Below are 14,793 nucleotides of genomic sequence, written 5' to 3'. Positions count from 1 at the left end.
TGACTTGCCCTTTTCTTGATAAACAGATTGAGAAATGTTTCTATTCCTTTCTTACTCACTTTGGGAGAAATAATACTATTACTATTTACAACCGGAGGAAGGCATGGATAGGTTTATAGATCCGAAAGCAAATAATCTTTTTACACCAGAAAGGGACAGTAGAGGTCATTGAAACCATATATGCAGTGTTGAGGACTTGGCTTGCAGGCTACCACATGTCCAGGAACACATCTATGGTCAAGAGTCTTGCAGTTCCTTCTCTTGGTCCTTTAATTTTATGTATGATTATCTATGTCTTTTAAATATGAAGTCAGAATACCTAAACCACATATCAGCAACAGAAGCCAAGTCTAAGCTTTTCATATTTCAAGTCAGCAGCCAGAGGCAAGTGGAATGGCAGGGAACAAAGGAAAAGATGCTCCTGCAGCAGTTGGTGTGGCGGAGAAGACATGATGCATACAAATTTCCTTGCATGTTAGCTACAAGTAGAAAATCTTTAAAATGAAAAAAAAAATCAACTGTAATGTTAATGATGTACAAAGATTTGATTCTTTCCCTCCTTATTCATATTGGGTTTAGTTACTTACTGTGTTTTCACACATTCTCCTCTGTTTACAGTTTATTCACAACCACACAGAACAGTCCTGCTATACATTGACTCCTCAGGTGCACTTTGTGCATTGGAAAGTGTCTTTCAGCAGGTGCATAGTTAATCTCTATATTATTCAAGTTTTAGTGTATAGGCTTCCAAAGAACATACATTATTGAAAAGATGTTCTCACCAGTAATGACAATAGAGTTCTTTAAAAAATAAGTCATGCTATTCTACATCATTTCTATCTTTCACAAGCTTCAGTGGAACGGAAATGATGCACAAATCAGAGCAAAAGAAAAGTATGGTACTCAGTCCAGACAAATCCAGATTTATACATACATATATAGTGTATGTCTATATATATGTTTATGTGTATGTTTGAGTATCTCTCTTTATATACATATATAAAATGTGTAAGGATAGTGTGTTTGTGTGTATGTTTGTATGTATATGTCTTATGCATGTGTAAAAATGGTGAGAAACAGTGCAGTAGACAGGTGCTACTATGGTAACTCAAAAATGCAGGCAATCAGAAAATAACTTTGTTTTTCTTGTTTTCATCTTACGTGTAAAGACTTTTAAGTGACATCATTATGTGAGGAAGGAACCAACAATCTGTACTCTAAGCCAATCACACTACAGAAGGTTGATGTGGCATAGAAAAACTGACGCAAATGCAAAAGAAGTTGTGAGGTTGGTGCCTCTGGATTTTCCATAGTCTGGTTATAAAGTGAATTGATGTTATGGCAATCTTCATCACAGTTTGCAAGTATAATGGTTTTGTAGAAACGTTTTCCTTGTGACAAATAATAAGTAGCTACTTAGTTTAACAATTAATTGGGCAAGGAATAACGAAGAAAAGAAATACACAAGTAAGATAAAGTAGGAGTATCCAGTCTGACCACTAACACAATGATCACATCTGCTGTATTTTGGAATTTCACCTGCAAGCAGCTCATTAATATTGCACTGATAAAATATGAGTCATCAAAAACATGATCTTCCAAATTTGCCTTGTTATGCACTCCTCCTTTAACACAGTGATGCACCTGGAACTCATAGTGATGAACCTGGAAATTACAGGAAATGGTAATTAAAGGCCTGCAAAACAAAATGAATCTCAGATGCTTCCTCACTTTTATAGGCAGACCTCTAAGAGGATGCAGCTCAGAAAAGGTACATTAGCAAGGTCATCATCCTAAAATGACCCAGCTCTGCACCCTTCAGCTTCTGTAGTCAGCAAACAGAAATGCCATGACTCCAGCTACTTTCCCTCTGTTCTAGATACTTTCGGTTTTGAGTGAGATATCTGTATTGTCTTCCTCCTTGATCATTACAGAAGGGAATCTGATATACCTGAGCAAGCAGTAAGAAGCATTTGTCCCCTTCTCTTTCTGCAGCTGCTAATAATAATCTGTAAACTCTATAAAACTGAACTTCCCATAACTATAAACCTGAGTATATTCGGTCTCCCCAGCTCAACTTCCTAGCATGGATACTGTAAGTAAAAGTTGAAAAACAATGAATTAAAGTTTATAGCAAATTCTCTAAGATAATTTCTTTCCTAACTCAGTATTCTTAATTGTTTTTTCTTCTGCTAAGAAGACTGTCTTACCATTGTTGTAATTGTAGCAGAAAATAAATTAAATTTGATCTACTTTTAATTTATTTAATTTTCCACTTGTTCATAATGTGAAATTGTAAAAAGGAAACACAAAAACAAAGAGGAAATGTATAGAAGTGTAGTTAACAATGAATTTGTTATGAAGGCAAGTATCACACATCAAATAGCCTAACCCTCAAATCCTTCATGTATGATAAAGTAAATCAGTGCATGAACAGACTTACAAATTGAACATCGTGAACAATTAGATCTGAAAATATCATCAACCTGATGCTAGTCTCTTTAATCAGGGAAAAACCAAACCAAACCAAACCAAACCCAATAGATTAACCACAACAATTTGCAATAGCCCTTTCTCTGTCACTGTCATTTAAATCATTTGACTTTCAAGTCAAAACAAACTTTGACTATCAAATGAGTGTGTTTCAGTAAGGACTTATCTAAGTAGAAATACAGAGCTTTCTAGTTCAACAGGGTTTTTTCTTTCTTTCCCTCTTTCCCTCCCTCCCTTCCTTCCTTCCTTTCCTTCCTTCCTTCCTTCCCTTCCTTCCCTCCCTCCCTCCCTCCCTCCCTCCCTCCCTTCCTTCCTTCCTTCCTTCCTTCCTTCCTTCCTTCCTTCCTTCCTTCCTTCCTTCCTTCCTTCCTTCCTTCCTTCCTTCCTTCTTCTCAGCTAAAGCTTTGAGAAACTACTGAACACTTTCTGTAATTACTCATTTCACCACATGCTTTAGAAGCGGATTTCATTTGAAGAGTGAAAATTGCAAAGGAAACTTATGTCACAGATATATATGTATAAAGGGTATGTATGTGTCCTTCTTCACATTCATAACATGTCTTTAAAGAGGAGTATCTATTAGCATATTTCATCTCGACTGAATAAAATCTGCCTTTTCTTCATCATATATAGGCAGTTTCAAAATGTGAAAACAACAGCATTCCATTTGTAGACACGTTGTTCCAATCCTCATTATAAAGAATTTTATTTATATATGTGGTCATCAGCTCAAAGTCTATAGGAGCAGAAATACTGCTTTCACTCAAAAAATACACTATTTTAATGGAACCTTTTGGCAATTGCACTTTTAAAGAATGTTCATATTCATCTTAGCACTCTCAACTATCAGACATCAGGGAAACCTCTCACTTTTCCATAGAGCATGTTAAAGTTGCAAACACATGTGTGCATTCAAGTGGGATTTTCCATAATAGTTTATATACTCTCTCCATTCTTCAAGGCATTCTACACTTAGAAAAACAGGATAATGCAATCAGCATGACTTTCATTGCTCCTTTGTTCCTTCCTCTGTACATGAAAGCTTTCTATGCAGAGGAAGACAAATAACAGACCCAGTGTCAAGATTCTTTCTCTCTATAAGATGACCCAACAAAGCGTTATTGTATTATAAGCTCTTAATATAAATGCATGCAGTTGTACTATCACATATGTCAACCATGATATGGAGTGGTAAGCAGATAATGTGAATGTTTATTTGTTAAAAAAGAAATGTTTTTGCTATGCTCAGCAGTCTGTTTGTGGCTTTAAATGTCCACATCTTGCATGGCTTTACTTCAGACAGTGTTGCTTAGTAGGTGTTTCTTTCCTCCCCTCCTTTTCTGTCAAGTGTTTCATTGCTTACCTAGCTTTTCGAAAGAGAAACATAGGCCTAGGCCTACTGCCTTACTCAGTTTATGTGTTTTACTTGGGGATACAGAGTGTGCCATTATACACGTGTCATGATGAATGTTTTTAATAATCCTTCCAACATACATATCATTCCTATAAATATTCAGATTTATAGTGAAAACAGAGGTCAGGATTTCACCAGAAGACTGTACTGATTCATTTTAGATATGCAAAGAATTGTAAGAAATATCACCAAATCTCTATTTGTGTAATAAAAGTATTTTAGTGATTTTTAGTTTGAGCCTTCACTGACTACTGGCACTTGAAGTAAAATTAAAGCTTTTGTTTCATACATTAACAATGGAATATAGTTTCTCCATGTGGCATTTTAACTCAGAACTCTTTTGAAAGGGAATGACTGGAAAAATATAGACTGAACAACAATGAAAAACACTCTTTCATGTGCTTGCTTCGGGAGTTTCTGTGTGGTTAAACCCTCTATACACAACCCTGGAATTTATACACATATGCACATATATGCGAACATCTCCAGGTAACTGATCTTAGAACTACAGAAAGTAAATATAAAGATTGATCTCTACTAAGAGAAGTAATTTTTGGTTACTAAAAATTATCTGATTAAATAGTCAGTGTTTGTCAAATTGTTTGTTTGTTTGTTGAGAAAACAAAACCATCAACTGAAAACTATTCCATTACTTTTCCCAGAAACACATAAATGATTGCAAGTGTGGTCAGGCAAGATGGTTTAATTACCAGGGTCTAATCTGGCTTAGAAAAAATATCAAGTTCAGGGAAGGATACAAAGGGAGGGAACTAGATGTGGATATATTGCACAGTAGCTCTTGATAGTTTTACTTGATATTCGGGGTTAAGACATAGTAAGATAAATTATAGAGGAACTGTGACACTCAGCAATATTACATTTCTAAGCGTGGAAGTGGCACAGCTTGTGACATTCAATATTTCAGGTTCTGGCAAAGCCAAAACATAGTTCTTATATATGAAAATAGAAGAGGGGTAATTTTAATTTCTAAGTAGCTGAAGCATCTCTTTTTATGTACTGTATATATTACAATATATGCTAGGTATAAGATATACAAAATTTTATTAAGGCCTATGATTGAATGTTGTGCACTCTGAAAATTCAAGAACAATTTAAAATGGAGAATTGGAAATAAAAACACACTTTGTTTCAAGGTAAAAGATTAAATAGATAATAATAATTAAAAGGCAGTTTTAGGATTGTCAGTGATTAATTTCAAATGCATTTCTCAAATGACTATGAATATAATGGGGTCACAGCTTCCACATATATATATGTATTTTTTTATAGATTGTAGCTGCTTGAGTGTACTTACAAACTGCAAACACTGAAATACAACCTGTTCTTGGTTACACTGCTTTCCTATATGCATATCAGAATGAGATAATCTTAAAGATAAGATTAAATCTGAGACATTGAAGTAACATTTGTTTAACTCTTTCAGAGATAGAAGACAAAAATATTTGTCTTTCAGAATGTGAAGAGAGAGAGGGTGGACATACAGTAGAACATATGAAAATGTATCCAGAAATGAAAATACAAAAGATTGATCTTTTGTTTTTCTGTTTTCCCTTTCAGATATTCACATCCTTATTTTAATTAACTTACTCATATAAATACAGCAGGATTGTTGCATTTTTTGAATAACTCTTTACTGAATATGTCAAGAAGATAATATATAGTGTATAGTGAGGTTTTGAAGTTAACAATGCGTGCAACATGGCAGATTGCAGAAAACAGATGATGCAGACTTCAAACTTTTTCCATGTTAAAGATAGAAAGTATACCAAACAGAACAGAATCAAGTGTGCATGTCTCAGTTAAAATCAACTTTATGAAAGATCACCTTCAGATATTTGGGACCAAGGGATGATTAACAATTTGTTTAGTAGTTTATCTGTTAGAGAGATCAGAACTCAGCTCTCTGTGAGGCACATTTCCACAGAGCCCCAGTATAATAAAAGCCTGCAAAAGTTCTTTTACACTACTTTTCCAAATGGACTACTAGCCAGAGTCCTTTAAAAAGCAAGACATTCTCTGCTGCAAAAAAAAAGTTTAATGCCAAATGCTTCAATACTGCCCGTAGTATCATCTGAACAGAGGTTCAGCAGAGCTCGGGGAAGGAGTGATCATCAGCTTCCTAGGATTATCTCTGTGTTTAGAAGAGAGCATGAGGAAGAATTTGATGAGGCTTAGAGCCAGTAACTTGGGGTTAAACTTTGGGTTTGACACTCATTTCTGTTTTGTTTTTCCACTAAGCTGGAAATATGTCATAAGCAAAACCATTATTCTCATGGTCTAAAGAAAAAACCTTTAATATCTCCATGTTAAATTTAAGGTGTAGAAGTACTATAAATAGAGAATTTAATGGGAATTAACCACTTCACTGTCAAAAGCTGAGACTGAACTTTTACTTCAATGCCATTAATAAAGTGCCTTAAAACCACGAGAACAATACAATATTCATAAAGTTCTGTTGCTTGCAAAATTAAAATTTACATGTTGCTCAGGAGAAATTTACTCTCATGAGAAAGTGAGGGAAAAACTGAGTTGAACTACTCTAGTAGCAAATAGCATATGTTACTTCGTTTTTCTGGTTTACATGACATTCAGGGTAGTCCTTTACGGGCTTACAGGGAGAACTGCTAATATCTTTTTAGTCCAATGTAACTCAATCTCTCAATATCCTTATGAAGGAATTCAATAACAGTGTCTCCAATAAGAACCTGTAAATACAAAATCCATGCACTGATCAGGTGTTTTGTTTCTGCCAGCAAGCTACATGCAAAGAACACATTATAGTGACACATTTCCTCTGTGGAAATGAGGACATGTTTAGAAATAAATATGTCTTCAAAAAGAGCCCAGTCACTGGGCATAGCAGTGCTGTGATACTGCTTCAACATAATTTCACTTAAACTTTTATTTTATTCCATTCACCTATTTTTTCTGTACATTTTTGTCAGTTATTAGAAGTACAAAATGTAAGATGGGTGAGATTTTCTCTGTAAACCACTCATTCTAATGAACCTTTTCAAAACAGGACCTGGAAGAGAACATTTTGGATGACTTGCCTATGCACACATTTGGGACTTCTGCTCTATAGCCTTTAGGAAGCATAAACTATGCTATTTGAAATATCATTTTGATTTTTGATCTATGTGAGTAACAGTACATACATATACATACGTATATGTGTGTGCATATATATGTGTGTGTGTGTATGTATGTATATGTATATGTGTACATATACACACATATATATGTATATCTATGTTTTATCACCTGAGATCAAAAACAAGAGTTTAAGAATGCCTTCTGGTTTCACCCTATTAGGACAGTAACCACATTTGTTGTCATCCTTTTGGGCTTGTGGATCATTCACCTGTAGTACAAACTTCCTGAATAAGTAATTTGCTATAAATAAGGTGCCTAGCTCATCAATAAACTATGGTATCCTGAGGCATAGAACAGATGATGTTCATCAAGGAGGATAAAGATTCCTCCAGTATCAGACACTGAAGTATGAAATTGTAGTAAGAACATACTTTCAAAGGATGCCTTTTGAAATGAACTTACAACTCGTTATCTCAGCAAAATCAAATACTATATCCACAGCCAATGAGAATCTCTGACTCAACTTAATTTCAAACTCCAGCATGCAATGGAAGCATGCAGAAGCACTACTAGCTGCTGCTTGTCTTGTGGACTTTGACATCTAAAACATTACATGAAGAAAACAAAAGTATCAACCTTCCAATCATAATCTTTAGTAAATAGATCACAGAAACAAAACCAAAAAACCAAACACACACCCCCCCACTTTGCATAGACGTTTCTACCTAGAATTACACCATTTGAAATCATATGGCAGAACTTTATTCAGCAAAATTTCAGTGACTTTACCATTACAGTAGCCACACAGGCTGATTAAAATACCTATTATAGCCAGAGAAAATAGCAAATATACAGAACATAGAATGGAATTTCAAAATGTGATTATAAAAGGTGTTGGAAGAAGGATGTGGTTCCTTATACGATGATTGTACTTTGCCAACAATCATAACTGGATTCATTTCGCCATAGCAGAAAATGAGTGTTATGTGATTTGAATGTCAGAAACTGCACACTCATAGACTGCTGTATTTCAAGAATGGGTTGAGTGAAATGGGCAAAGGAAAGGATTAAAACCCTCTCTCCCAACATAAAGTCTAAGCATTCCACAGTGAAAGTGTTTCAGCCTTTGCTTCCAATCTACTTCCAACAATAACTTCTTGTCCCTAGTTGGTCACTGAAAAAGGCTTTCTTTTTGGATTCCTACTCCCTCAGAAAAATTTTGTCTCCCTCCAACCCTTTTAATTTTTTTTAACTCTTTATCATGAACTTGTGCTTTTCCCCAAGCTCAGGAGAAACTGAGTTGCATTAAAAACCAAACAAACTTAAAGAAAGAAAGATTTAGATTGCACCACTGAGCTGACAGAAAATCCAGAGTTCTTGGCAGTCACAGAGTCAATGGGCTGGCTGGAATATTATATAATTTTGAAAGCATCATCATGGTCATAATAGAAGCATGATGATTCACGTAATGCATGTAAAGCTCAAGGAATCAAAAGGTATTCCAGTTAAAGAATTTGAGAGAATAAAAAAGCAAATTCTAACCCCACCTACTGCTTATAAAGCACAGATCATTGTGGAAAACTTTCAAAAGCTCAAGACAAAGGGTATCAGAGGAACAGTGCGGACTTGTACTCCCAAAATTTCTCAATTAATTGGATACTTAGTTTACACCCATCTCTGAACACTGTACTATGGTGTATACTATCAAAACATAACCAGGATTTATACATGATTTCCTCTGATGAATATATTTCAGCTCCTAATAGAACTTAAGGCCTTTCCAATAATAAATAACTTTTTGAAAAATTGTATTTGTTTTTTCTGTTTGTCTGTCTTTTTTCCCCCCTGCTTCTCCATACAGAACATAACTCAGAACCCTAGATTAAACAGGTCTTGAACTATGAAAGTCAATAGTAACCCTTTCATTTGCATCATACTTTGCATCGTATTTTCAGCAACTGACACTTTTATATTCCAAATTCTACATGGATACTACAGAGCTGGGAGCACTCAGAATTCCCCTCATTCAAGCTTTACCTGAACACGCTGTGTCAACAAATGCTGCTCCATTAAAGGGAGGTGCAACTTAATGACAGCTATCTGTTACATAGTGATAACCTTCATCTCCCAGTGAAATGGGTCAAAGAATGCCTAAAGCTTCTTAATCATAATGAAAAACAGGAACAGTTTCTGTCATAAAAGTATATAGTGTTAGGGGACATTTTCAGAGTAGCTTTTGAAAATAGGAATCAAGGTCACTTTAAGTTTGACACTGAGCTCTGTCTACCTTTCCTATTCCACATATATTGACAGGAAACTAATTAAAGAAGAAAGCAGCCTTTTGGTAGCACTCAGAACTCTAGCTTTCAGTTGGAGGTAGGAAATGCAGAAGTGACAAAGGGGAAGGGAAGCGTTTCCAGTTGTTTGAAGCACAACAGCAACTGCCGTGTTTAAGTCAGAAGGGACATACCCATTTTAGATGAATCACTTTTGTCCATTCCTAGTGACCCTGTTTTAATATGCACTTATTTTCCTGTACTGCAGGACACTGAGAAACTTAACATCCCTCAGACAGCTTCGACAGCAAAGTGGTTAATGTTTGAAGAATGAGTCATTCTTTCCTTTGCCATGACATTGGGTTCTTATTGTACAACCCTGTACAGTACTTAGCAATATTTTTTAAAGATTTTAAAAAGCAAAGAGTTACAAAACCATTTGCAATTAACTTGAAATAGAAAAGATAGCACTTTTTTTAAATCCCATTATATAGTACACCGTATAAATTACAGAGTATTCAAATGCATAAATGCATCTGTGTAACATTTATCAAATGTAATTTCTTTTCATTGTTTTTCAGGGGTTATCTTTTCTGAGAGTTCTTTTTCTTTGTCCTAGACACCCCCATCTGCCCACACTATCACGTATGACAGTGCTCCAGGTCTGAGACATTGCTGTTGCAGTATCGCATGTTGTTGGGGATGTGGCAGTCTGTGTAGTTAATGCCCCCATTTGGGGTATAAATGGGCTGCAGTCTGAAATCTCCTTTAAGGAGCTGATCATTATTTAAGGAGACAATCTGGAAGCTGGTTTCCGTCATCTCCAGGATGGAGTTGTCCTTCTTGGTCCCTGCCTCGCAGTAGTCATCTTTCCGACGGCCCCGGTTATATTTCCACTTCTGGGAGGTGTAACGCCCTTTTTTGTGCATGTGCCAGCAAAAAATGCTGAGCAGGACCACAAGGACAAAAATCACTGCACCCCCAATCAACCCTGCCAGCAGAAATGGGGAGCCCAGGTTCTGAGAAGTTGTCTGCTCATGGCTGGAGGGGATGTTGCTGCCATTGCTCAAAAACGAAGCCTTGGTTGTGGCTTCCGAACAGACAGTGTCTTCTGCAGTTCGGTAATTGTTGTAAGTATCCAGTGGAATTAAGCAAATCCGGTAGGTGGATCTGGGCTCCAGATTTACCAAGCTTAAGTGTTGCTTATCTCCGCTAACTATTTGTTCCTGAACAATTCCTCCTACCAGGCTATGGCCCATCTTAACCCATGTGAGTTTATATGCCATCACGGTAAAAAGAGACATCCAATTAACTTGGATGCAAGTGTCATTCACAAAATGGATGGAGAGTTGGATCCGATCAGATATTGGAGGTGTCACCCTTTCTCTGTCTTCCCTGTCAGGAACAGTGGGGAGTGTGGCTAAGGTAGGAATGAGAGGATGGTATTTGCTACTTGGTGGAGAAACTGATGAGGTGGGAACTAATGTAGTTGGCATGGTTGTAGCTGGGACTGGGGTGACGATAAGTGGCAGACCAGGGGTAGTGGTGGGGCATGACAACATATTCATATTGAGCTCCCTGACTGCCATACCTCGGACCTGCTCCGGTCCCTGGCACATAAAACCCCGTACGTTGATGGAAGAAGGAATAAATTTGAGCCATTCAGTGACCCACTTAATACTGCAGTCACACAACCAGGGATTATTCCTTACAGTGAGTTGCCTCAGGTTGTGAAGATTATCAAATACTCCCTTTACCAACATCCGAAGCTGGTTGTTGGAAATATCGAGGCGTTCCAGTTTGTGGAGGTTAGAAAAGGTTGTAAGTGGTATATGAGTTATCTGGTTGTCCTGCAAGTAGAGCCTTAGCAGATGTGTACCTGGAAGATCAGGAGGAGGGTAGGTCAGTGAATTCCGCACTATTGAGAATTCCTTGAGCTTGGAGAGGTGGCTGAAGGTGCCTTCAGCTATGCCTTTATTTGTAAGGAGATTGCCATCCACAATCAGACGCTCCAGACTTGTAAGATTCTGGAAGGCCAGGTCTGAAATGACAGCAATTCTGTTTTCATCTACTCGGAGTTCTTGTAAGTCCACTGGAAGGCCTACTGGGACACTGCTTAAATGATTCTTGGACAAGAACAGAAGCTTGAGGCTGATGGCTTCCCGGAATGCTCCATCCTCAACACCAACAGTGGAGATGGAGTTGTCATCCAGGTGCAGCTCTTCCAGCTTCAAAAGCTGAGCAAGGGCTGCCCGAGAAATGGTCTGAATGTTGTTTTCCTGCAGGTGGAGAACCCTGACATTCTTGGGCAGGTTCATGGGGAATTCATCTAATTGGTTGCCATACAGGTAGACTGTGTGCACAGACTGAACATTGTGCAACTCTGCAGGAAATCCAGCATTATTAATTTGGTTATTGTGGAGGTAGAGGACAGTTACACCCTCTGGTATCCCAAGAGGCACTGAGGTCAAACTTCGCTCATTACAATAGACAAAGTTTCGATCACAGCGGCACACTTTTGGGCAGGCCAAAGTTTTGCAGACCTGCATGTAAAGCCCCAGGGAAAAGATAAGCCATGATTTCATGAGAACAGTCCAATCTGTGGGACACGTTCTAGTCCATGAACCCATTTCTAATTTAAAGAAATAAAGTACCAAAGTGTTAAAGAACTGATAACAATAATAAAGCACAGGTAGCAAAATCTCAGGTCATTAAAACTGCCTTCTATTTATGCCCAGTGTTCAGGCCAGAGTTGAAGTCCTGGAGAGTAAGTATGAAATAATCCGCTTATAATTGGCCTACCTCCTACTTTTGAAAAGAAAGACACAGTCTTATTAGCCAGGGTTGCAAAGTTTGTTGCCTTCCTCCATGTGTGCTGAACAAAATAATAGCTGTGTCTTTGCAGGTAAGCAACAGGTTAATTTAAAGCTACTGAAAGTCGTCTGTATGAGTTGCTTGGAGGGATAATATTTCCTTTCCCTGAAGTCTGTTGGTGTTACACTCAGCTTTCAGATGTCCACGAAGTCCTCATATCATCTATCTGTCAGATCCGGCCTTCCTGTAAGAGGCAAGAGAAACGAAAAAGCTGAATAGCATGAAATGTTTAATAGGGAAGATGAAGCCCATTGGAAGACTATTCTAAGGCTGTACTTTTTGACACTTTCAGAAAAAAAAAGGCATTAATATTAAACATTACCTTAATAGTACTGCTAAATACCCTTGAAATAGATTTGATGAAGTCATTGAAATGATTGAAGAACTTTCAGTGACTTTGGTGAAGGCTAGATCTATCACTTGCATTTGCTTATTGTACCTCCAGTCTTTGACCACTCTTTGTTTCTAATCCTAAACCTAAAACATTTTATAAACCTAAAAATAAACCATTTAACTGGAAATTTTTGCTCAGGTATTATTTTCTTTTGCAGAACTACTGACTAAAATGAATGTTATCCACTGATGCTTGACTGAGTAGACTCTGGGCCATATTATTTAATCACACTCTGTGCACTTTTTTTCATTTCCTACTAGACTCTGGAATGTTCTGCTTCTAGTTTTGTAATGCCATTATATATATTCTCCAACTTAATGCACATAGCCAGATTATAGGTACTTATGAAGAAGGTCTTTTTAAAAAAGTACAGTAATTCACAAATATAAGATATCCTGCTGTAAGGTACATATTTGTTAGAACTATTACCTTGATATAGTTTCTTAGGTGAACTGTGCTGTCAACTTCAGAACTAGCCTGCCACTAAATGAAACTAGCTCACATCTGCTAAGCCGTTGTTTTAGGGTATCAGCTCAGAGCAGTTTCTTCAAGACCATAAAAGTTAGACACAGAATACAGAGTATAGAATTAACCAGGTTGGAAAAGACCTTTGAGATCATCAAATCCAACCTATCACCCAATACCATCTAATCAACTAAACTATGGCACTAAGTGCCTCATCATTCTCTTTTTAAACACCTCCAGCGACAGTGATTCCACCACTCACTGGGCAGCCCATTCCAGTGACCAAGCACTCTCTCTATGAAGAATTTCTTCCTAACATTCAGCCCAAACCTCCTCTGGCGCAGCTTGAGTCTGTGTCCTCGTGTTCTGTTGGTGGCTGCCTGGGAGAAGAGACCAACCCCCACCTGGCTATAACCTCCCTTCAGGTAGTTGTAGACTCCCCTATTGTAAGATCTCCCCTATTCTCTTCTCTTAATTCTGCAACAGTTGTCTATGAATGGCCACATAAACAAATGCGCTAGCTTTAGCACAAATTAGTTTTTTAATGTGTATTTTCAGCTTTTAAGTGTATTTTTAACTTTCATTTTACCAGCTACTATTTAATATTCAGATCTATAAAAAAAAAGAATGTCTTTAAAGCATTCAATTAAAGATACTGCATCGTATGATATTATCTTGTCTTGTTATATGTTGTTTACAATAGCTGGAAAAAAAAAAAAAAGGCGTATTTTGCATACTTGAACCTAATGAAGCATATAAACCTTGAAAGGTACCAAACACATAGATGTCAGGGCCTTGAACTACAGTTACAGAAGCACAGTATTTTCCCAGATTTTGTTTACTCAGATCGAAACTCATGGCTGGGATTTCAGGAAAACAGAATTTCAGTGCAGAGAAATCATGTTTAAAAAATTTTATTCCCTTATTTAAGCAGTTTAAGCACCAAACAGATAATTTACTAAGAAGTGTAATTCAGGAATACATATTGTTTTACTACAGCTGTGCAGTTTATTATATGCCCCACATGCTGCCTTTGCGAACCCCACGGACTGAGTGTAGAAAGTTTCTTTAGGAGTCAAACTCTACAGCCTTGCACTTGTAGATCATCATATTTATATGGAGCAGGATCAGGTATCAAGCTCAAGGCTAGAACAGTTGGGAAAAAAAAGAGATCCTGAAAAGTCCTGTTTCTTAGCATTATGGATTCAAGTGACAAATGTATATATATTGTAATACCAGCTATATTGTGTAACAGTAAGATGGCTACCCCGCTATTCAAGGTTTTCTCTCTCACAGGCATAATTCAGTCAGGAGTGGTTTCTTTTCAATTATGTAAGATGACGTGATATTGTAGAGAAACCCTAACATGATTACGTTCTAACATGAGCCGAAATACGGCAGTTTATCTGTCTTTAATATGGCCTGGCTCCCATCTAGATGATACTGCCCTGATCCATCAAGACACTGTCTTTTTAAAATAAGAAAGGACATGCAGAACCTCTTCTGAGATGCTTGGGACCACATGGAATAGTAATAGTGGATTTCTCTCTCCCTTTACTTCATCAGAGAGGAGAGTAGCAGGGCCAATACCCTGCACTGAGTTCTCTTTCAATTGTAAGTTCAATTATTGATTAAGTTTTATTTGACTCTGTGGTGGGTTAACACCTTTTTCTGAAAACAAAAGAAGAAAGCAGGGTGGAGGGCTTGCGGGTACTTTACACTCCCTGAAGGGCGTCTCCCCCCTGGGAAAGCTGAGTCTG

General features: G+C 37.2%; 1 protein-coding gene across 2 annotated transcripts in view; it reads right to left on the bottom strand.

The window, feature by feature from the left end:
- Positions 1-4,595: 4,595 nt before the first annotated feature.
- Positions 4,596-14,793, bottom strand: part of FLRT2 (fibronectin leucine rich transmembrane protein 2) — a 68,928-nt gene continuing 58,730 nt past the window's right edge. For both annotated transcript variants that reach the window (XM_068148719.1, XM_068148720.1), the window contains one exon: positions 4,596-12,358. In XM_068148719.1, coding sequence (XP_068004820.1) covers positions 9,942-11,930 — 1,989 coding nt within the window. In that variant the 5' untranslated portion in view covers positions 11,931-12,358 and the 3' untranslated portion in view covers positions 4,596-9,941. The remainder of the gene's footprint in view (positions 12,359-14,793) is intronic.

Source organism: Melanerpes formicivorus, unplaced genomic scaffold, assembly GCF_026170545.1.
Source record: "Melanerpes formicivorus ecotype bairdi unplaced genomic scaffold, bMelFor1.0.p_v2 SCAF_17, whole genome shotgun sequence".
NCBI classification, from domain to species: domain Eukaryota; kingdom Metazoa; phylum Chordata; class Aves; order Piciformes; family Picidae; genus Melanerpes; species Melanerpes formicivorus.
The sequence above is the reverse complement of the archived record's forward strand: the minus strand, read 5'-3'. Positions and strand labels throughout refer to the sequence as shown.